This window comes from Purpureocillium lilacinum, assembly GCF_023168085.1.
Source record: "Purpureocillium lilacinum CBS 284.36 DNA, scaffold_2, whole genome shotgun sequence".
In the NCBI taxonomy this organism is placed as follows: Eukaryota; Fungi; Ascomycota; class Sordariomycetes; order Hypocreales; family Ophiocordycipitaceae; genus Purpureocillium; species Purpureocillium lilacinum.
The window spans coordinates 6,071,147-6,093,212 of NW_027072112.1; the positions used below are offsets into that span (position 1 = coordinate 6,071,147).

General features: G+C 62.3%; 4 protein-coding genes across 4 annotated transcripts; 2 read left to right on the forward strand and 2 right to left on the reverse strand.

The window, feature by feature from the left end:
* Nucleotides 1–2: 2 nt before the first annotated feature.
* PLICBS_003621 (uncharacterized protein) lies at nucleotides 3–1,048 on the forward strand (the record flags this gene model as incomplete). Its single annotated transcript, XM_018323378.2, has 2 exons — nucleotides 3–413; nucleotides 473–1,048. 2 exons carry the CDS (start codon nucleotides 3–5, stop codon nucleotides 1,046–1,048), a joined length of 987 nt encoding a protein of 328 aa, XP_018178608.2.
* Nucleotides 1,049–2,800: 1,752 nt separating this feature from the next.
* On the forward strand, nucleotides 2,801–3,583 carry PLICBS_003622 (uncharacterized protein; the record flags this gene model as incomplete). Its single annotated transcript, XM_018323379.2, has 1 exon — nucleotides 2,801–3,583. One exon carries the CDS (start codon nucleotides 2,801–2,803, stop codon nucleotides 3,581–3,583), a length of 783 nt encoding a protein of 260 aa, XP_018178609.2.
* Nucleotides 3,584–4,094: 511 nt separating this feature from the next.
* On the reverse strand, nucleotides 4,095–4,681 carry PLICBS_003623 (uncharacterized protein; the record flags this gene model as incomplete). Its single annotated transcript, XM_018323380.2, has 2 exons — nucleotides 4,095–4,277; nucleotides 4,373–4,681. 2 exons carry the CDS (start codon nucleotides 4,679–4,681, stop codon nucleotides 4,095–4,097), a joined length of 492 nt encoding a protein of 163 aa, XP_018178610.2.
* A 1,592-nt stretch (nucleotides 4,682–6,273) lies between these two features.
* PLICBS_003624 (uncharacterized protein) lies at nucleotides 6,274–8,682 on the reverse strand (the record flags this gene model as incomplete). The annotated part of the gene is made up of 3 exons (XM_018323381.1): nucleotides 6,274–6,393; nucleotides 6,453–7,790; nucleotides 7,996–8,682. 3 exons carry the CDS (start codon nucleotides 8,680–8,682, stop codon nucleotides 6,274–6,276), a joined length of 2,145 nt encoding a protein of 714 aa, XP_018178611.1.
* Nucleotides 8,683–22,066: the final 13,384 nt, after the last annotated feature.

Below are 22,066 nucleotides of genomic sequence, written 5' to 3' on the forward strand. Positions count from 1 at the left end.
CCATGGCCTCGTTGCTGGCGCTGCTCTCACACCCATCAGAAATCATGGGCACAGACGAGAGCGTGACGTCGCAGTCTGTCATCTTTGTCGTCGACGAATTCGACATGTTTGCTGCGCATCCTCGGCAGACGCTTCTGTACAACCTCTTCGACATTGCGCAGTCCCGCAAGGCGCCGATCGCGGTTCTCGGCTGCACGACGCGGCTGGACGTGGTGGAGATGCTGGAGAAGCGCGTCAAGAGCCGATTCAGCCACAGATATGTCTATCTGTCGCTTCCGAGGGCGCTGCCTGCGTACTGGCAGATTTGCCGGCAAGGTCTGATGATTGACAGAACGGACGTGGAACGGGAGGGTCTGGATGTCAGTTTGGAAGGGTACGACGACTTCCACAAGTACTGGACCCGGAAGATTGAGGTGAGATCTAGCTTCTTCACGCTGGGCATAGCGAACACAGCTGACAAGTGCATGCACAGGAACTCTACAAGCAGCGCTCGTTTCAGAACCTGCTGCAATACCACTTTTACACAAGCAAGTCGACGTCGTCGTTCCTGACGGAGTGGATACTACCGCTGTCAGCCCTATCGGAGAAGGACGTGACGCTGAGCTGTCCGACGACGGGCTCAGAGGCGACGTGCCTGGCGGCGCCGGATTCGCGGCTGCAGGTGTTGTCGACGCTGTCGGAGCTGGACCTAGGCCTCTTGATCGCGGCGGCCAGGTTGGACATTGTGGCGCACACAGACACGGTCAACTTTGCCATGGCGTACGACGAGTACAGCTCGCTGGTGGGAAGGCAGCGGGTGCAGTCGGCGACGTCGGGGATGCTGGCGATGGGGGGCGGGACGCGGGCGTGGAGCCGGGGCGTGGCGGGCATCGCGTGGGAGCGGCTCATCTCGCTGGGGATGCTGGTACCGGCGGGCATCGGCGGGAGCAGGGCACTGGGCCACGGCGGGCTGGACGGGAAAATGTGGAAGGTGGAGGTGATGCTGGAGGAGATTCCGGCGGCGGTGAAGCTGAGCAACGTGCTGGCTAAGTGGTGCCGCGAGATATGAGTGCCCGAGCACCCCAGGCTATTCTCAGGACACCCATGGCCGGCAGGCAGGGTGTTGCTCAATAACAAATTGGTATCCTACGCCAGTGAGGACGTGATGGCGAGCTGTCGTCTTGGTGATGACGATGGCCAATCAACCAATGTAGTTGCTGTAATCCATGCACGGGTCGGTCATCCCGTCCCTGACAAGCAGCCTCAGTCAGTGAGGTGGTGCCAAGTCGGCCAACGTCAGCGAGTGCCAGCGCACGCACGGCTGTCGGGGGCTTGCATGCACCGGGCCTAGCGCGCCGGAGGTCTGACAGCTCCGTCTCGGATGGTTGAGCTTCCGCGAGCGGCGGGCCTGGGGCCCGACCAAGAATAGCAGGCACCGCATCAGTCAGTGGACGGGGCGAGGGGCGCAAGCTGCGCCGCGCGCACCGTAGGCGTGTCCGGGCGGCCGAGCGAGTGGCTGTGGCACAGCGCTGTCCAGCGGCCGTTTTGCCCCGGGCAGATGTGTGTAATCAATGCCCCAGCGATAGGTTCCGGCTTCCCGTCTCTATAGATCCCTGGACAGCCCGCACACGTAATAATTATAGGTGCATGCATATCTATATCTACAGTGCAGTACGTAGCAGGCACATACAGAACGCAGCTGTATGTGTGTCAGGGTCCCCCGGGTGGCGCCTTTGCGGCTCCCGTTTCCGTTTCCGTGAGACGACGCGCAGCGTGGGCAGGCAAGATGCCGCGCCGGGGCGCTACCCTGCGGCGTGCGGCGGCGCGGGCTGTGGTGTTTCCAGGAGACGGGTTTATTGTTTGGGGCGGCCCGGCAGTTGTTGAAGATCCATGCGAGACATTTCCAGCCCAACTTGGGAGCCTTTCTCTTGCCGAGCAGGCAGGCGCTCGTGATTGTGCGGCGTGAGGTGTCGGTGTTGCGGGCTCTGACTCCTGAGTAACAGGTTACACTTTACACTGAGTAGTACTGGAGGTCACAGGGCCCCGTCGGAGGATCCATCGCGGTGGCGCGTGCGGCTGCGCCAGGCTTGACGCCAGCGGGCATCCGACCACAGGCCGGGCCATGCGTCAGTGGCAGGCGGGGGGCGCTTCACTCAATGAGCACCTTTTTCAATGTCTGGTGCACGATTGTAGACTCAAAGCGCGGTGCTTGATGGCTGAGAGGGGAGGGGCCTAAACCAGCAGCCCGGCAGGCGCCCATCCCAGCGCCAGCGCCAGCCCCCAGTCCACCAACGTCGACCGCCGCCATGTGGTCACGACGACGACCACCACCCTTGCTTGTTTCCTTGGGCAGGATCAAAATCCACACCCCAGCTGCCAGCCCTGCGTCCCACCTCGCTCATGCGCGCGCCTGGCTCTCTGGAGACTTAACATGCAGCAAGGCCCCGTCCGCTGACGGTGGTGTACGACAACGACGACGACACGCTTCTTCTTCCTTCATTCCTTCCTTGATACCCCGGCGCTGCTTGTGCCCTGTTCGCTGTCTTTTGAAGTTTTACCTGTGCACGGACAGTGTTGCCAAAGGGGAAAGAGCATCCCGAGCGCTCTTTCTACACACCACGGACGCTGATCCTCTTCGACCTCGTCTCTCATCGTCGTGACTCGTCGGTGAGCCTCACGGCTGCCGCACTCACTCCTCTCCCTCTCAGGACGACGTCCCGCCGAGCGCGCCTCACTTTCATCGGCGCTGTTCTCAGCTGCTCTCCTCATTGATTCCCATCACACGACCGCCTCTCGCCATCCGCGCGTCAAAGATACAACCATGTCTAAACGCACCGTCTTCACATCCATCACGCCGCTCCCCGCCGGCATCTCGCGGCAGACGGCCCTCTCCTTCCTGCACAACCACCTGGAGATGATCGACCTCAACCCGCTCATCGTCCGGCACGAGCGCATCCCGCCCCCGGCCCACTGCCCGGCCGAGGAGCGCGGCTGCATCTGGTACCAGCTCACCGACAAGGTCTCGTACCTCCCCGGCGGGCTCGCCGCCAGCGACGTGGACTACACCTGTGCCTTCCACGACCTGCCTACCGGCTTGCAGACGCACTGCTACGCGCCCCTGGGGCTCGATATCCGCGACCGCTGGTCCGTCGGCGGGTCCATGCCGGGAGAGCCCCGCGAGCCCGTCGAGCTGGGTATCGGCGCACCCGCCACCGGCCTGTACCTCCGCGAGGACGTCGACATGCGCTGCAACATCGTCATGGCCGCGTTCGTCAAGAAGACGCTCAAGAAGTCCCATGGCGCGCTGGTCGTACGGCTGGCAGAGAAAGCCAGGCTTATGAGAGATGAGGAAGCCATTGCCGCGAAGAACAGACCGCTGCCGCAACCCCGGCGCATCAGTATCCCCCGCCGTCTGTCCTTCCAAGGCGAGCTATCGCCGACGCTGGAGAAGGGCCCCGCCCTGCCGCGCCCAGAGCTGGAGGAGCAGCACAATCACCCCCATCACCAAAGCAGAATCGGCAACGGGGACCTCATGAAGCCGCTGCCGCGGGCGCCCTTTGAGCTGGCTGACACGGACCCCGGACGAAGAGTCGAGCTGGAATAGACGCCTTGTTGTTGACACGGATGCCTTGTGCGTTTTATTCGAAGGCGGAAAGCACACACAGACCAAAGACCTCTCACGTCAGACATGGAAGCGATCAAGTGGAATCATTTTCTCGAAACCGATTCATTATATCTACGAGAATGGAACAAGATCAATGGGCTCTTCTTCCTTCCCTCGATATGTATGCAACAACACCAAGGACAGAACGCCACCCAACTCCCCGTCTGGATGTCACCGCGTCAGGGTTGCCACCACCACCACCACTATTAAAGCCTGACGGGAGGACGAGAGGCCCTCTGCTCGCTACCACCGAGGAGGAGCAGCACCGGCCGCCGCCGTGTCCCGCCGACAACCGCACCATATACTTTGCTTTGCTTGACGAAACGAAGGTTGTGTGTTTGACATGAGTTTGAGTGAATGACAGAGCCAACTATGTTGTGTCCAGCTCCGAAGACGTGCGTGGGATCTTGATACCCACCCCACCGATTTGCTCGCTCGCGCTTCGAGGCGCTTACAGAGCAACGGCACCGACGAAGCCAGCGGCGGCCATGGCGAAGCCGTAGGCAGCGGCGCGGCCCTCGGCGCCGGCAACGACGACGGGGCTCGTGGGCTTGACGGGCGGGGGAGGGGTCGTCTCCTTGGTGGGCTCCACGGGCTTGACCGGCGTGGTAACGGGCTTGGTGGGCCTGTGAGTCTGTATATGGCTGTCAGCTTCGCGTTCACATATCTCATCATCTTTGCCTTGCCAGAGAGCAAGAGACAACGACGGAGGAAAGGAGGGCAACTCACCTCGGTGATGGTGCAGGGGCAGTCGGTGACGGTCAGGGTGGTGGGCTTGGTGACGGTGTAGGTCTTGCTGCCGATGCAGACGGTGGTGGGCTCGGGGCACCAGGTGGTGTACCGGCTGACGACCTTGGTGGTGGTGACGACGGTGTTGTTGCCGTGGTGCGACCAGGTGGTGGGCTTGGAGTGGTGCGACTCGGTCGTCTTGGTGGTGGTGACCTCGTGGTGCGTCGTCGAGTGAGGCGGCTCAGCGTACTCGCCAGCGGCGACGAGGCCGGCAAGGGCCGAGAGGACGATGACCTTGGCGTTGACCATTTTGACTGATGTTGTTGCTTCTAAAAGAAGATCTGAAAAGTGAATGTTTCGAGATGTGTCTGAACGACTGTTGTTGTAAAAACGAGTAAACGTTTTTAGGTTGGGCTTTTGCTGTAGCGAATGTGAGTCTTGTTTGGAGCGAATGTGCGAGGGAAAGCGAAGAGCGATTGTGGATGGCAGAGCAGTGTGCTGAGGAGAGAGAAAAGAAGAGAAGAGGAGAGGACTTGCGTCGGATGCCGCTCTTTATGCTTTCGTTCCGTCCGTCAACGAACCTGTTCGCCTCTACGGTATGGGGGGGCGGTCCTGAGTGGGATTCACCAACAACACACACAACATCCGCAGACCGCACCACCACCACCACCCAGCACGGCGGCCAGCGAACCGCAGCAATTGCAGCAGCGGCACCCAGGAAGCAAAGCGACAATGCCCATCGCCGCCCGGCGGCCAGCCCACAATCCTCGGAGGCGAGACACGTCGGGCCCAATCACGCCGGCGCGTCGTCGCCTCAAGAATGGTAAACAACCGTCAATATGCCCAGCCCGCATTCCAACCCCCTCGCTCGCAGATTACCCATCCACCCCGTCGTGCCGGACCAACCGCCCCCCGCGCCCTGTCGTCCTGCGCCCGAAATCCGCGGCGGCCCGGCAACATGTCGCGCATTCCCTGTCACAGCGTGGTTCTCCTTCAGCTCGAGGCTAGAGTCTCGGTTCTCTTTATTCTTTCCTCGCCTAATCGCCATTCATCTACAGCGCAGCGCCCGCGATCCAGCCCAATGAGCCCCGGTCGCACCGATCCAACACCTGCTCGCTTGTCTCAGCCTGTCTCGCAGCAAAACACGAGCTTCTCGGCATCGACCGTCCGCTTCCTCGGAGCTCATCAGTCTCATCTCCCACGCACGCCGCCCTGTCCCACGGGGCCTCGTTTCCGGGCCGGCACAGGCCGACCGAGCCCTGCCCTCTTCCGACCTCATGACGACCGGCCCAGGCGGGCATGATCCCGACCCCTTTGTTTCTCCCATGTCATTCCCTTGTTGTACCAGAAGCTGTGCGTAGCCGTAGATACGCCGCTCCGTCCCGTCTATGCTCGGTATGCCCCCCAAAACGCCCCGTCTCCCTTTCCAAGCCATGCGTCGCAGACAATCAGCGGAAACGAAACGCAAATGCGCAAGAGATGCCGCACGGCGCCGATTGGGTCTGTGTGTGCTCGTTCGGCGCCGTGGTCAAGGGTATGTTAATGCAGCCTGATTCGTGCACTCCGCAGATGCAGCCTCGCTCGTTCGAAGGTGGGTCAACCCATGGATGATTCCACCAAAAATGATGGACCAAAAAATCGCAGTAAAATGTCGCAAGAACTCCGGATGATGCAGAGGTATAGCGTGGAATCTAGAGAGAATTTTCATGCAGTTCCCGTCCCAAGGCGAAATGCTGCAGTGTCGCAATATGGCAATCGTCATTGCGCTTTCGAGCCGGCGTGCCGCCGCAGGAATGGCCCGGGTTGCCGGCGCCCGCATGACGTGGAGAGCTAGAAGCTAGCTGTGCCCGCTACGCAGGCTCCGCCTGCTCGACATGTTTTGTCTTCATGCCCGATCGGCCTTACTTGCGGTTAGAGCGGCTTTGGCTCCTCTCGGGTGCACGGCCGCCGGTCAACTCCAGGTCGTAGGTCCGCAATTGCTGCTCGTACTTTGCATTGCGAAGAAATTTCGGCACGGAATCCTGCATCGCCCCGTTGTCAGTCTACCGATCAAAGACAGAACGACCCAGATTGTACTTACGCTAGCCATGAGCTTGAACACGGCGTTCTGGGCGTCCTCAAACAACGCCGTCACCTCTTGCAGCGTCTCGATCATCGTGTTGTCCTGCCCGACCGCCTTGGTCATTCGCGTGGCCAGGCTGTTGCGGAGCTGATGGTCAATGTTGAGCTCGCAGGGCGAACCGGGCGCCAAGAAGGCGTTGTAGATGCCGTATGCCTGAGCCATGATCTCCTTGATGGTGTCCATCGACGTGGCCGACGGCGTCTTCTGGGCCTGTCGGATGGCGGCCTTGCAGCCTCGCACAAACTCGGCCACGTCCTTGTAGAAGGAGAGGTTCTCTTCGCAGTGCGTCTCACGCAGGTTCTCGCGGAAGAGGAGGCGGAGGGCGGGATCATTGAGGATCTTCTCCAGCCGCTGCGTGTTCGAGTCGCGGGTGATGCCGTTGCGCTGCGAGCCCGTACCGCCCTCGCTCTCCGACGCCCGGCCTCGTGAGCCGTTGCCGTTGATCAGGTCCTTGCCTCGCTGGGTGAGCTGATAAATGGCGTGCTTGGTGGGCTGGAACAGGTTGAAGCCCGTGTTCTGGGCGATGAACGTCCGGTCGGGCACGACCGCCTCGATCAAGCCGTACTCGACGAAGAGGGTCGCAACCTCGACTGTCTCCCGACGGTCGACAATGGTGGAGCAATCCATCAACCAATCCACGGTCGCCTTGCCGGTGAAGGAGTCGCGGTACGCCTTGCCGTTGATCTTGCGCTCGGCTGCCATCTTGACGCCAGTCAGGCCGTCCTTGTAATCGTGGAGCGAGTCGGAGTCAGCAGCCGCCGCCGACGTCTTGATGTTGCGGCCGTCGGCGCCCACGAATCTCCGGAAAATGACCTCAATGGTGCCGACGTCATTCAACAGCTTGTCCGACTGCTGGTCACGTTCGAGGATGACGAGCTGAGCCGAGTTCACGGCCGCCAGCTCCGTGACTTGCTTCTGTTGGATGCCATTACGCGCGCAGAACCTATCCAGCACGGTGACTCCCTTCGGCGTGAGCTGCCACACGGAACCCTTCATGTTGTACACCTGCTGGTACTTGCCGTCGGCGGACTCGATGAAGCGAGCCTCGACGAAGCGCTGGCAAATGGACCTCGCCATGTCCTTGGCCATGGAGAAGGTCGTGGTGGTCGTCGTTGTGACTATCCTTGACGGGTCCTTGGGATCGGGCATGCGATTGGACTGAGAGAACTTGAGGGAGCCGAGGTTGTTGATGGCATCTTCAGACAGAAAAGTGTATTCCACTTTTGATAACCGTACTCGGTGTGCGGAGAGGGGCAAGAGGCTGACTATCAGGGTAGCAAAGAGATCCTTGAAATCCTGCACGACGTGGTCAGCAAAATGAGGAACTGGTGAGACTACGATGCCGCAATTGAGTCTTGGGCAGCGTGCGGCGCGAGGCGTGTTGGTTCAATCTCATGTGAAGAAAGCGTGCAACCAACAGACACACACACTCACGCACGCAGGCAGGCACTCGGCCACAACCCGACCAGGCAGAATTTGACACGGGATTCAGGTCACATACCCTCGTAAAAGGCCGGTCATCGTCCGTCATGCGCAACAAGCGCGACGAGGTTTGATGCATCTTGTTATCTGGCGCGGGCAGCTTGATGGGGGCAGGGTGGCCAGGGTCTGTCTCAGAATATGGCTGAGACGGGGGGTCTTTGGCCGACGCAGCGTGAGCCAACTGCCTCGCGTCGACCTTTAAGCTCGAGGCCAAAGACTGACTGGACGAGGCCCTCAGGTTAGGATTCCTTTCCGGGCTCGCGGGCTCCGAATTGGTGACGGGGGAGGCGGGCGCGAGGGAGAGGCGGGCGAGCGCCGAGTTGGATTGGCGGGGTCGGATGACGGGCTCTGAAAAGCTGGCGATGGCGATCTGGGTCCGGTCAAAGGCGGCGGCGGCGCGGTTGAGCAGGCTGGACGAACGCTGCGACTTGGTGGAAAGCGAGCCGGTCGACGGCGTGCTGGTGTGCGCGGGGCGCTGCGAGGAGCTGCCAGCGGGCAGGTGGTCGTTGGGTGGGCGTTCCGAAACCGAAATGGAGGAACGCGAAATCGAGGAACGGTGGTGGTGCTGGTGGTAGTGCTGCTGCTGGTGGTGGTGATGCTTGTGGTGGAGATTCGCGGCGGTGGGAAAGGACAGCTGCGGCTCCTTGGGTGCTTCCGGAGGCGGTTTGTCGGCGGCAGTCGTGAGAGGATGCGAGAGAGCTGCCATCTGACGAACGAGGAAGGAGAAGAAGAAAAAGAAGCGGCCGGAGACACGTGGTGACGAGGTCAAAGTAATAAAAAGGCAAACGAACGGGCAAAGAGACGGCGGCGTGGGACGAGCGTGGAAGATTGGGGAGATGGGCGGTACAACTGGAACCCAGCGGCCGGCGCTCTTTTCTGGCGGGTGGGCTGGGGGGGTGGACGGAAGAAAGAGTGGACGAGTGGACGAAAGTGGGCGCCGCTGAGGAAGAGAACGAGGGACGAGAACAGGCGTGACAGGGAACCCCCCCGAGGAGGGTTGGCAGTGGGCGAGGTGGAGGAGCCCGGCCTGCCTGGGAGGTACCACGGTGCGGTGCGGCGCTGCACACCCACTGTACGAGCGCCACTGGCAGCACCACCCGGGCATGGCATGGCACATCGAGCGGAGGGCAATTCAGCAGCACCAGCAGCACCAGCGGCGCCGGAGGCGGCCAGGGCAGTTGGCAGTTGTAGACGGTACCTCAGGGGTGGGGGCAGCAGGGGGGAGGAGGGGCCACGGCGGGGTGGTGAGGGGTGGCTGCAGCACACGGCCGCCGGCTTTTTCAGGCAGGGTTTTGGGTACAGTGCGAGCGAGCCCTGAGGCGACCCTGACTGAGGATGGAGGGGGAGGAGGCCCGGGCCAGGCTGGGATGGGGATGGGCTGGGCTGGGCTGGCTGGCTCTGTCTGTAACGGAACGACGACGACGAAGACGACGACGACGTTGGGTCGGCAGCGGTGCGGTGCGGCCTACGTACGGTAAAGGCAGTGAGTGGCCCAGCCTGGCCAGGGCCAGAGCAGCTGTTCCCGGGTCTGGAGGGTCTGGCTGGCCGGATTGACTGGCCAGGTTGTCGGGTTTGAGTAATACCAAGGTTGTTGGCTTCAACTGAACGGTGCGCCGGGAGCGAAGTCTTCTGGAAACCCTGCACAGCGTATTTCGTTTCTGGGGCCACTCAGGCCACGCCAGGCCCCGGGGGCGAGCAGGCCAACCACGCTCTCTCTCGGCTGGAACGACAGGCAGGATGCGAAGACAGGTCCTGGTACATTTTACGAGTACCTGTCTGCTGCCAATACGGAACGGAGAACCGGGCAACGACACAAGAGAGTTCGTCGGATCGGAAGGGAGAAGGGGGGGGGCGCTGTTCCAAGAGACCCGAAAAGTGGCATGTTTCTCTTCGGCAGGTTTGCCAGAAACAGGGCCGTCCCCATCACCATCACAAATTTTTGCTCACTCTAAAAGTCACGATTGAGAACTGCAACGTACGGGATGGCTGGTGCGGCGTACGGCATGCAGCACATGAGGTAAGATGCGGTGCCTTAGTCGGGCGTGCGTGCGTGTGTTGTGTCGCCCCAGGCCTTCGGTGCTGCGGCGCTGCTGCTGCTGCTGCACCGTTGGGTTGGGCTCTCTCACTCTCTCGTCTCGCTCCTCGACGCCTCTCGACTCCGACCACGAGCCTCCTCCTCCCCCCTCCCGCCCCCCGGTCCGTCTGCCCGTCTGTCCCGCGTCGGGCCACGTGCAGGCGAGCACCGGAAACGGCAGAAGGGCGATTTGGAATTGCGCGCGACGAATCAACCGGGGTACGATGGGGGGAGAGGGTCCCCGGGTTGCCCAAGGCCGCAGCTGCTGCCGAAGCATGGCGGGGCGGTGGGTGGTTGCGTGGTGGTGGTGGTGGTGGTCGCCTCGTGTCAATAAATTATAGCAGCAGGGCGCGGGCGGGTTGTGCGTCGACATAACAGGGCGGCGGGGCGGCGCTTCGGCAGAGTAGAGAGGGAGGGGGGGGCCTCTTCGAAAACGGGACCATGCTATCAGACATGGATGGAAGGATGTATGGATGGAGGGAGGTTGAGGAGTTGGGTCGGTCGAGGTTGAGCCTCAGGCGAGGTGGGCGAACAATAGGGGCCAGCGACCGCCCACGGATGCTGCGGCGCCTGCTAGCGCGACTAGAGCCCTGTGGCTCAATCGGTTGACCGCAAGGCAATCGTCGTCGATCAACGGCCCAAGCCCAAGGGGGGCAGAGCGGCGGGTGAGATGGGATGGACGGGCAGCATGCGAGAATGGTGAAAGCCGGTTCGCACGCTACCCGCTGCCTGGTGGCCAGCAGCAGTGAGTAGGGCGGCAGGCTCAGATTGGCGATGTTGATGCGGTGGGGAAGGGCAGGCGTCCCGTCCGTGGAAGTCCATCGGCTCCAGCGTCGTGATGCAGTGCCGTGCGGTGCGGCGCCGTGTCATCACCACCCTGCCGGGCGGGACATGGAGCGACTTCATACTCGTACTCGGAGCTTCCTCTCATTGCCTGGTCCATACTGTACAACAACATGATTGCCTTACTCGTAGCAGGCAATCCGGCTGCCGGGTCCTGTGCCTCAGCCCCCTCCCCGCACCACCACCGACCACCTCGAGAGGCACGAGAGTAGCGAGTGCAGCGCATTGCGATGTCGGTGTCGTCGGATCATGTCCGAGATACCGAGTACATGGCCGTCCGAGTCTCGCCTCGATTCCTCCCAACCGGGCGGCGCACGAGACGGGAGCACACCACATGGCACGGCATGGCATGGCATGGCATGGATGATGGCACATGAGGACGGGCTCTCGCCGTTCCGCATCACGCCTGTGCACCATGCAGTGCCGCAGAGACCACGCGGCGCAGTGGCCAACTGCCCGCTTGGCTTTTCGGCATGAGTCCCCGCTGCCGGATGCGATATGCGTGCCCCTGGGCCTGGGGGACGAGCGAGCGAACATTGGCCGTGGCATCGTGTCATGGGCAACGGCCGATGTCCGTGGCATCGCATTGGCGGCGGCAGAGGCAACACCTCCACCACCACCATTACTAGCACCAGCACCAGCACCAGCGCACGGGCATCGAGGCCCTCGCATCTCACTCATCCCCCAGGGAGCCGCCTCCTCGATGGATGGGTGAGCAAGATATCAACTCACTCCAGTACGTAACCCAACCCGAAGAGGTGTCAGACTCGCATCCGAGAGACCGGGCGTCGATCCCTAAACTGTGCGTGAGATCCAGCCACGGCATTGTCGCCATGCGGCATGGCGGCTGCAACGGGCGCACCTCTGAGGCAAATTTGCCTTCGATTGTATCTTTTGCTGGCACGGCTTGCCCAGCGATGGCCACTAGGGCACCGGTCGCACACGGTATTTGCCTGTCAGAGCTTGCACCAGCAGCCCGGAGGAGGTGCGGCAGGCAGGTTGTTAGTTGAGAGTCGGTATCCCCCACCCCAGTTCAATTCGCACATGACGCCTGCAGCAGCATCCGGCAGGGCGGCGGCGCGCGCTCGCTCCAGGACAGGTGGGCCTAACTCGAAACGATGTAGTCTCGCGAGGCCGGCGCGGCGCCCTCGGAGAGCTGGCTGGTAGGTAGGTGTTTGGCTGGGCGCTGCGGGGCGTGAGCACCAACTAAGGAAGCCCTCCAGGTCGTCGGGCAGGTTGGTAGGTACGGGCAGTACGGTATCTGTACGTTTTACAGGGGACCCCTCTGGCTGGCAGGCCGCGCGAGCGGGGTGGCCAGGCGAGCGCTGAGAGGGTAGAGGCACCACACCGTTTGTCTCCCGCCGCCGCTGAGGTCGTCCATCGTCATTGACGGAGAACAATGACGGCTGCGATGCAAAGATAAAGGGATGGAGCGCGCGGGAAGTGGGCGGCGACGGAACGCCAGCGACGTGTGGGCTGGCTGCCACAGAGGCGACTCTTGATCGCTGTGGCAATCGCACATCGCCGGTCACTCACAGTTGTGGTGCATGAGGGGGGGCGATGCAAGCACGCACGGCACTGGGCGGCGTGGTGGTGGCATGCATGGATAGCATGGCCACACGGCATGGGGGCATCGCGAGCCACAAAGCCGTGGCACATCTCACGGGCATGGCATGGGCACGGCATGGGCACAACATGGGCATTGGCACGGCGGCGCGTGGCACGGCGGCGAAATGTGCATGGGCATGGGCGCATGGCGCAGAAGCGGACCTCGCTCCCTCGTGGGCGCGCACGAGTTTCAACCCAGATCGGCGCGTGGCTCCAGGGATGCCCATCCACCGGGCCATGCCGCTTTGGGGCTCGACGACGACTTTTGCATGCGCCATGTGCGGCGTTCGGCCCACGAGTTGCGTTGAGAGAGGGGGGGGGGGACGTGGGTGCTGCTGGGTTCGAGTGTTGCAGCGGCTGGCACTGGCCGCACGCCCCCCCTCCGCCATCCGGGCACGCACTCGGGCATGCACTGTTCCAGGTCCTCCCCCCGCCAGCCCGCCCGCACGAGTCCGTTGCTGCCACGCGCCCGCACCAAGCAGCACCCGCTGAGATGGGAAGTGCCCAGCGAGCCTGCCTGCCTGCCATCCCGCGAACCAACGCACGCACCTGAGGTTGACACAGGCGGTGATGATGACGGGGACCGAGCTGGAGCTGGCGATTCGATTCTCCAGACTCTCGACTCCATTGCCCCCCTCCCTCAGAACATTGAAGCAAGGGGTACGGGGACTATAATTCGGCTCGTCGAGCCAACCTAACCGTTCTCTTGGCGGGTTTGCTGCCATGTGCGCGATGCCCCAGGTACGAGACCAGTCGCTGCCAGTCCGTGCGGATGCCGCTTGCGGCCAGATGGCTGCCTCGCCAGCAGCAGCCATCGGATCCCGACCTCGCCTCACCACTGACTGGTGTTCTTCGCGGCGCCTGTCGTGCCACCGCCCAGCGCCGCAGCATCCCGGCAGCCGGGACGTGTCACGGCATCGCCAGTCGAGCGAGCGCTCCGCCAGGGAACGCGTCCGCAAAGCCGTGAATGCCCATCGTGTCCCACCTCAGCTTACTCGTGGCCCTCGGCCCATTCGTCGCTCGTGATGCTCGCTGCTGGAGCTGCAATTGTATCCTGATCCTTGCCGCGTTGATGAGCGAGCTCCACAGCTGCTGTAGGTGCGCCGCCGACAGAGCACGCACGCACTGCGTGCAGACGGGCACTGTACGGCACGCGCACAGCAGGCAGAGGCTCCCGCCCTGATTCCTGGGACCCACGCGGGACTGGTGCGCTTCTTCCGTCGCTGCCGCGCACTGTGCTCTCCTCTCCTCTGCTCCTCTCTGCGGCAAACCAACACACCGCTCACGACAACGGGCGTCACGCCGGGTCCGCATCCCATGTGTCAGCGGGGCCGTGGCTCGTGGCGGAGAACCAGAGCGCCAGGCGCTGCATCCGTCCCGTCGAGGCCTCTGAGTGATACTGCACTGTACGATGCACGCACGCACGATCATGGGGGTCCGTTGGCGTGTTGCTCCCGTCCGACACCGACACAGACAGACACGGACCCGGCCCGTTGGCTCGCTCGCCCACAGCGTTGGGACGCGCGCGTGGCACAATTCAAGGTTGGCAATGCCACGCTCTGGCGGAGATTGATGATGGCACCTACGCGAGGCGTTGGTCGTCGGCATTGCCTCGCCTCCTCTCGCTCACTCACATCGTCCATCCAGCTGGCTGGGCCACTCGCTTTGCCGAGATGGACTTGTACTGCTTCGCCATGGGCGTCTTACGACACGGAGGGCGTGATCCTACGACCACGTTGTCCCCAACCGGGGCACAACGTCCGTCATCCATCCCCTCGGGTGTGTCTGATCTCTGTCAGTCCGTCAAACCCAAGCATGCCGCGCTTGACGCAACGGCCGTTGCACCAACGATCCCGACGGGGAGAGCTGTGAGCTGTTACGTATGCCCTGCTCGGTGACGCCGTTGCGCAGTGATCCTCGGTCGGCCCGTCAGCGCTTGTGGCGAAGAGAGGACCCTGAAGCTGACAGATCGGGCGGCGCTGGCCATGGGCTTGACGCCACGCGCTGCCCTGTCCAGCTCTCTCTCAGCGCAAGCACTCGACTAAGGCGGGGACCACAATTGTGCGATTCGCGACTCAGGAGTGAGAACCAGCGAGGAAAGCTCCCTTGCTGCGGTCGGTGAGCCGGATGTTTGGTTGGCGTCATTGACCTGACCTGACCTGTCTCTTCGGCAAGGGCTCCCAGAAGCTCAGCCGCAGAGCTCCTTTGATGGCGATGGGCTCATTGGCAAGGAACGCACGTACATTGCACATGAGCACGCACGCCCGCCCGCGCGAAGGGAGCTTTTGCCTTTTCCGCCTTGCGTTCCGCTGTCCTCGGCCAGCCGGAGACCCGAGCGCCGGGTCGCAATGGGCCGCGTCCTCGGGAAGACACCTGTGCGGTTGTTGGTCGAGACGTGAGCGCCCACGCGATCGGGCAGGCTGGGCCAGACTCTGCACACGTGCGCACGGGGTGCGGTACTGTACAGTACAGTACAGTACAGTGCTTGATTGAACCTCAGGTAGGCGACGTCTATGGGTGAGGCCCGGTCGAGTCGCTGCAAGGGTTTGATTTGCAGTCGTATCGTCGGCGCAGGACTGAGCTTCGGGGAGGCGGAACGACGGGATGATGGGCTGGCGGCCTTTGACGGTTTCGACGGCTGGCTAGTCACCGCTTAATCCACACTCGACCGCCGGCAGAGCAGACGGGGTGCCAATCTCCATGCACACCGGGGTTCCTCACCTTACCCATTGTCGCCCTCTCTCTCTCTCTCTCCTGTCAAACCAGGAATCCTGCCTCCATTCTGGTCGCGACGGTATCAGTGGCTGTGAAGCTCTCCTGTCGTTGGCGCCGGAGATCCAGGACCCCTTGACCTGGACTTTGCGGGCGCGATTCGTGGCTCGGCTCATCCGTTCGGAGATTTGCGACGCGCGCGGACCATTGGACCATGAGCCATGGGCCATTGGGCGGACGGGACAGGCGTCGTCGTCTCACCGTCTCGGTGAGCCGGCGCGCCCCCTCTCCTTCGGCGCGCAGAGGCACGGACGGACGTCGAGCTGGATCCGGTGATGGGGGGCTGCAAGGAGGTTGCAAGGAGGAACGTAGGGATCTGGTCCTGGCTGGCATGCCAGGCTGTGGTCGTAATAAGGATTTTTACTTGGGTCGACCCGATCGAGGCGGTGACTGACGGGGGACAGGGGGTTGGTGGGTTCGTCGGTTGTCTACGAGGTAAGCTGCGCGACGGGTAGGGGATCGACTGGTGATGCATGTTCGGACGTGCTTTGGACAACACTGAGAGGAATACTTTGTTCCCACGGGTGCGTGTACTTCAGTGAGTTTCGACGCGATGGCCGGGGCGGAGGACAAGTACGCGAGCCATTCCCTCGTGCCAACGCCCCCTTCTTTTTGGCACTCGTCATGACAAGGAGCCAAGGACAGACAGCATTGCCGGCCACAGACAATGGCCTTGGTGCCAATCCAATGACTGTATCTCACATTGGAGAGGGTGGCACCTGGGACATGCATGCATGTTGTGCAACACGCGTGCATACATGCATACATACAGACACTGCGCTACCTCTTGCGCCATGCAGCAGCAGTACAGAGCAACTATTCACGCCGCGCTCAAAGGCCCCAAAAGCCAAGAACACAAGCGGCAAGCCATCCACGGCCGATGTTGTAAGCCGGGTGCCGCACGTACACTCACAGTATACGCAGGACACGCGCGCTCACTGGCAGCACTCGTAAGTTACCTACAGGGGGAAAGGGGCGGGGGGGGGGTTGAGAAGGCGTCGAATGCCCTTCCCCGGCCCTCCTCCTCCCCCAACATTTGCCTGGGCCTTGCTTGCCTGCCCCTAGCGTATCCGGGGGATTGTCCAATAGCCCAGCGCCATGGGGCCGCCCAGAATAGCAGCCGCTTCGGTAATTCGCGACAATGATGCTCCCTTTCCCCCCTTCCCCCTCCCCTTTCATCGGCATCGGGGGCGCATCTCTCACACGCACACAAGCATACAGAGGGAGATCAAGCCACGGGCGTGAGGAGGGGACGGTGTGCTCGGAGGGACCTTTGTGAGGAGGACCGCGTTACGCCATGCTTGGGGCGTTTCCCCTTGGTTTCCTTGGCGGATTGACAGGACAGACAGGCACGCGCGCCAGAGCCGTGGCTGACGACGGCGGCGGCGGCGCGCCTTGGTCGTCAAGGAACAAAACGCCACGGGCATAGGTTACAGGCGCGCCCAGGGGGTTTAGCCCGTGCCTGGGCGACGTACGAGCCTAAGATGTGATGCCACGGACGGGCGATTCATCTGCACCGCGCGGAGCAAGTGCCGTTGAGGGCTAGCACTGGCGTTTTCTACGGAACATGCACCTACATACTGCAAAACGTGCTCCATACTGAACACACATATGTGACCGTTTAGAAACACGCCCGGCGGCACCGGCATTGGGGCGTACTGTAGATGGACCAGGGGGTGGAGGCGGCAAGGGAAGTCTATCGTCGGACTTAACCCCTGGACCCGAATGCCGTCCTGTACCTTGGCTGGCTGCGACTCTGCGTTGACGTCTCCCGACGATCACCAAGGTTGCATCGGGCCCGGGCACCCAGGCCAAGGGGCAAAACGCGAAGCACCGACGACAGTCCCCTTTGCCATCTCAAGCCACATCTCCGTCATGAAAGGGATTCGCCATGCAGCCCGGGTCCCCGGCCGCATCCTGCCGTGAGCTTGGCGTCGGCCATTGGGCGATGGTCGGCCGGTGTAGGGTAACGGCATCGGCGGCGGGATGACGATGCTGGGGCCGTCACGATACTACTGCCGCTGCCGCATGGCATGGAATGGGCACGGCACAACCAACTTTCTGCCAGGGCAGCAGCACAGCATGGCAGACAGACAAGGAGCAGATGCTAACTGCCTGTAGGCCACCAGCCATGTGGACCACTGGGGCCAAAGAAACGGTATGACGACGACGGCGGCGACGGGGGCCGGTGCTCGAAGCCGCAAGCGGGAGGTGCGCGTCAATGGCCGCAGAAGGATTCCGGCTTTGTCGCCCCGCCTCGGCCGTTGCGACTCTCTGGCCTGGCACGCGTTTGCACGCCGCACAGCATGCCTCTGCCAGCGGCGGGTGGCCGCTCGCCGGCACGCGCGCGCGATGTGACGACAGCGCGGCCGACGACATGCGCGCAAGGATTCAGCAACCAGAGAGTCGCGATGTGTACATTCCAGTTCTCGCCGGAACACCGATCGACCCCACCAACGGGGAATGACGCGACTGTGGCCATGCGTCCTGCTGGAGTGATTCCCGCGCAGAGCATACTCGAACGACAATTTCCACACAAGTTCCCCATGCCCTCCACCGCTGCTGCCTGCCTGCATGTATCAGGTTCACCAAGATCCACGAAATAGACGTGCGTAGAGGCCAGATTCGGCCCACGCCCCCCCAGCCCTACGCAAGGTAGAAAAGCGGGAAGCCGGCCCGGTGTAAATCAATGGAGACACTCGGCCGGAGGGCGGCAAGGGGCGAGGAAGGGAGGGAGGGCAAGGGAAAGGAAAGAAAAAAGCTTGTCGAGCGGCACGAAGAGCCGGCACAGACAATACGAAGAACAAGGAGAAGAAAAACGGGAAGTTCTTCAGCGGGCTGCGTACTCGGAATAGAATAGTTTCGTGGGGGTCATCTTCACCGGCCGCGCTGTCGTCGACGACACACCCCGGCGGCGGACAACGACGAACAAGGAGAAACTCGAGTCATTCAAGCCGCCCGTCAGTCCAGCCCTCGGTCGAACAGACTGCACCGAGACCACTGAAAAAAAGTTGTGCGCGACTGACGGGACAGGGTGCCCCACCCCGCTCTGTCGGCCGAGAAGGAGTCTGGCACGCTACGGCCGACCTGCCGCAGAAAACGGGGCCGCGGCGTGGCGGGAGCGGGCACGGCGCAGAGCGCGACGACGGCCGGTGGGATCCTCTTGAATGGGGGTGGGTGGTGGGAGGGTCGCGGTTGCGGGAGAGACGAGAACGGTAAGAAACCGAGAGAGGGCTTCCACGGGTTGATCGAGAAGGCAAGGCCCGCGTGCCAAAGCCCACAGTTGATGAGCGGCAGTCGCCTATCCAGGTCTAGGCCGCCCTGCGTTTAAGCTTTGTGGCCGGGCGGCTGTGGTTTTCTTACGTAGTTGAGGCTGGGAGATATGGGGCCGTCCAAGAGTTTCTGGAGAGCTTCCTGCGAAGACGACTGGCGGAAAATTGACCAGGGACCGAGAACAAGAGGCTGGGCGGTATCTGAGTCGCGCGAGGTCGCGACCGCCTAGCTGTGGTAGGCGGTGGGCGGGTATTAGATGAAAGAGTGGGAACGTGGAATCGGAATCCCCAATTCAGCGGCTGGGTGCCTAGTTCCTATCAGACAAGGACCAGCACCCACCGGGCAAGTTCCTGCAAGCAAGTCAATGTGTCGCCGCGTTGCAGTACGGTACCGCGCGGCGCTGGGGACCGGTACTATAGCACGGGTACCCCTTCGACGTCGAGCACCAGCCCGGACTTTCGGGGCAATTGCAAAGCCAAAAAGCTAGGCGCAATAGGGCAGTCCGCTCGGAGGGCTCCGGTGCTGGGACCGGCTTTTACGGTCGGCTCTAACAGCAGTCAGTGGACGGGACGGCAGCGGTGCTCGCCAGGTCGCTGCCAGCGCCAGGAATCGGTGCGGAGGGTTGGAGTTGACAACAGGAAGAACCGAATCTGGCGTTGCAATTCAACATGCGAGTCGCGTGTTTGCTGGTCCTGCCGGTCAGCCAGGCAATGCGACGACAACCCTCGTTACTCATCAGCCTATCACTGCATCATCCGAGCCCAAGCTGTTCCGCGTGGTGAGACAACAATGTCAGGCCGGATCCCGAGTGCACAGGCACAGGCACCGGCAAGGAACCTGTCATGGCAAACAATGCACGCACCTCGTGGCTTACACCGCCTGTGCACCGCTGCGGGTGCTCTCTCGTCCTCTCTCGCCAACCGCCAACCGCCAACGGGTGGGTGAGTGAGGAGTGAGGGCGGGGGAGCGCACAGTGCGGCTGCCAACGACGCTCCCTCGCCAGGGCACCCATCACCCAGCGCTGAGGGCAGGCGGAGAAATGACCTCGTGGAGGGGGGTGTCGACGCAGGACGAAATGGCAGATGGGGGGGCGGGGTTGGCGACTTGGCGAGGTTCCAATGCACACAAGAGAGAAAAAAAGGGGCCAGGGGGGGTTTGTGCAAGAGACTTTGGCACGCGCTACTTCGGTGCGCCCGCAGAAGCCCAGGCGCAGAAGCCAACGAGAAGCAGAGGACCGGCCGACCAGCGCCTGGCGCTGACCCCACCGGACGGAGGTAATGCCACGTGGGTTTGAAGAAGCCACGCGCAGACTTGCGTCCGGGCAGGGGGGCCTGTCCATGAGCCCTTGGGCGGTGGGTGCTTGCTTGCGTGCGTTGTGTGGCACCGTGGTCGTAGGTGGTACATGTCCGCGATCCTTGGAACAGAGGAGGTGGTGCAGTAGAGATGAGGCTGGAAGTTGAAAATGCAAGTCAAGAACAGTGAGTAATTGGTGCCGAGTCCAGTGCTGTCATGCACTCGCTCGGCTGAAGTCGACTGTCGGGTACAGTGCAGCACGGCAGGAGCGAGCGCGCGCTTCCATTGCGGCGCGCCTTCCAGCAGACCGCCAGCCTCCAGCTGCTGGGCAGCCAGCAAGCACATGGAAGCAAGAGCGGCGGCGGCGGCGGCGGGGCAACCTGTCCGCTTGTCCGCCTCTGCATATCCCCCTCCCCGCCAGGCGCCAGGCGAAACCCCTCTTTCAGGCCCGTGAATTGGTTCGACGCTGAATCGAGTACTGCAAACCGCCAATCCTTGATGACGAGACCCTTAGCTAAGATGCCAATCCAACCAACCTATGGACATGGACAAACGGGGTGACCCCGCGAGGCCCAGCTGAGGTCGCCGACAAGACGCAAGCGACATTGGTGATGACGCTCGAGGCAGGCTACGCCCCGGGATCAGACCTCGACCACTCCGCCGCCGCAGACCCATCTCGTCCCATCACATATCCATTCTTCTCATCTCACTGACGCCGTGACTCGGAGCCGCCGATCCCCTTGCCCCGCCAGTCGCGACCCTGATGAATGAGTATGTTTGCTGCTCCCTTGCAAGCTAGCGACGACGCTCAGCACCCGCCAGCTACGTATCTCACTGTTCCGCGCGCAGGCATGGCAAGCACGTCGTACGACGCCTCATCTGTCCCTTTGCCAACCGACGTCGTCCACATCCCCCGACCCCTGCCGCGGCTCCGTTCGACGCCGCAATCCTAGTCCCAGTCCCCGTCTCCGTCGCCGTCCCCCGTCCGAGACCATGTGGCAGGATCCGAAACGGCGCGCAATTCTTCCTGCCTCGAGATTCCGCCGCCGCCGCACTGACCACGAGCTGCCTGTTTAATGTCGGCAAGCTTCCCCACCACGGCCCAGTTTCGCGGGATTCATGGCTCGACAGCGAGATGACGACACGCGAGCACTGGCCCCCGACAGCCATCAGCTGCATCGGCGCACGTTCGTGCATTGCACTGCACTGTACGCTCCGAATCGCACGGAGTACGGAGCACAGTGCTGTAATGTACGGAACACTTGGCAAACCTGATTTCATGCGTGCGCGCGCAACGGATCCGGCCGTCCGGGTAAAGACGACAATGGAACGCCCAACGAGCCACGAGCCACGCGACATTTTGCCGGGCTCTGACCCCCTTGTTGCCACATGGCACGCATTGCCGCCCGCGCTTGAAGGGATCCCCATGGCAAGTGCCATGCCGCCGCCACCACCCAGCCTCAATTGCTCCGTCCACAGGCCGCACTGACGGACATGATCGCGCGGCACGGAAGGGCGGCAACGGCGAAGAAATTGCTCATTCTTTTCGTGCCATCCGCCACTTCGGCGGCGAACGGACAAGGCACCGCCGTCTCACGCTGACCGTGGCGCGCTCGGTGCATTACGTGTACGCATGTTTCGCGAAACGGAGCACGTTCCCCGCCGCCTTTTCTCGCCGCGACTCGATGAGATAACGGAATGAGATAAGCGCGCAGCTACTTGCCCGCGGCGCCATTGCATGACCGCGAGTGCCTGTCGTTTCGGCTTTTGTGACGAGGTTCAGCCCCCAATCCAGGATCAAGGATGTTTGTGGCGGTGGCATTTTCGGACAACTTGACCCGAACCTCGAAGCTTGACCCGCCAGCGGACGAGTAGCCGAGGGCTTGATCCTGGTCATCGGCCAAGGCTGCAGCGCATCTTGCTCGATTCTGTCATCAAGCTCTTTCGGTGTGAGAGACGTGACGAAGCCGGGCGGCGACGCAAAAGCCGCAGGCAAGGAGTGACAAGAGTCTATGCAGCTCGACTCGGGCTATTATGTATCACCTGTATAAACAACGACAGACTGGGCTTCGAAACACCTCTCAGGTGCCAGGCCGGTTTACAAGGAGCGAGCGCCCACAGCCCACTGAGCAAACACGACACCACCGACTGTCGTACGTAAAAACATCCGTGAGCAGGCTGTGCCCTGTATAGAGTATTGAACTGCCACCGAGTTGTCTCGGGCGAT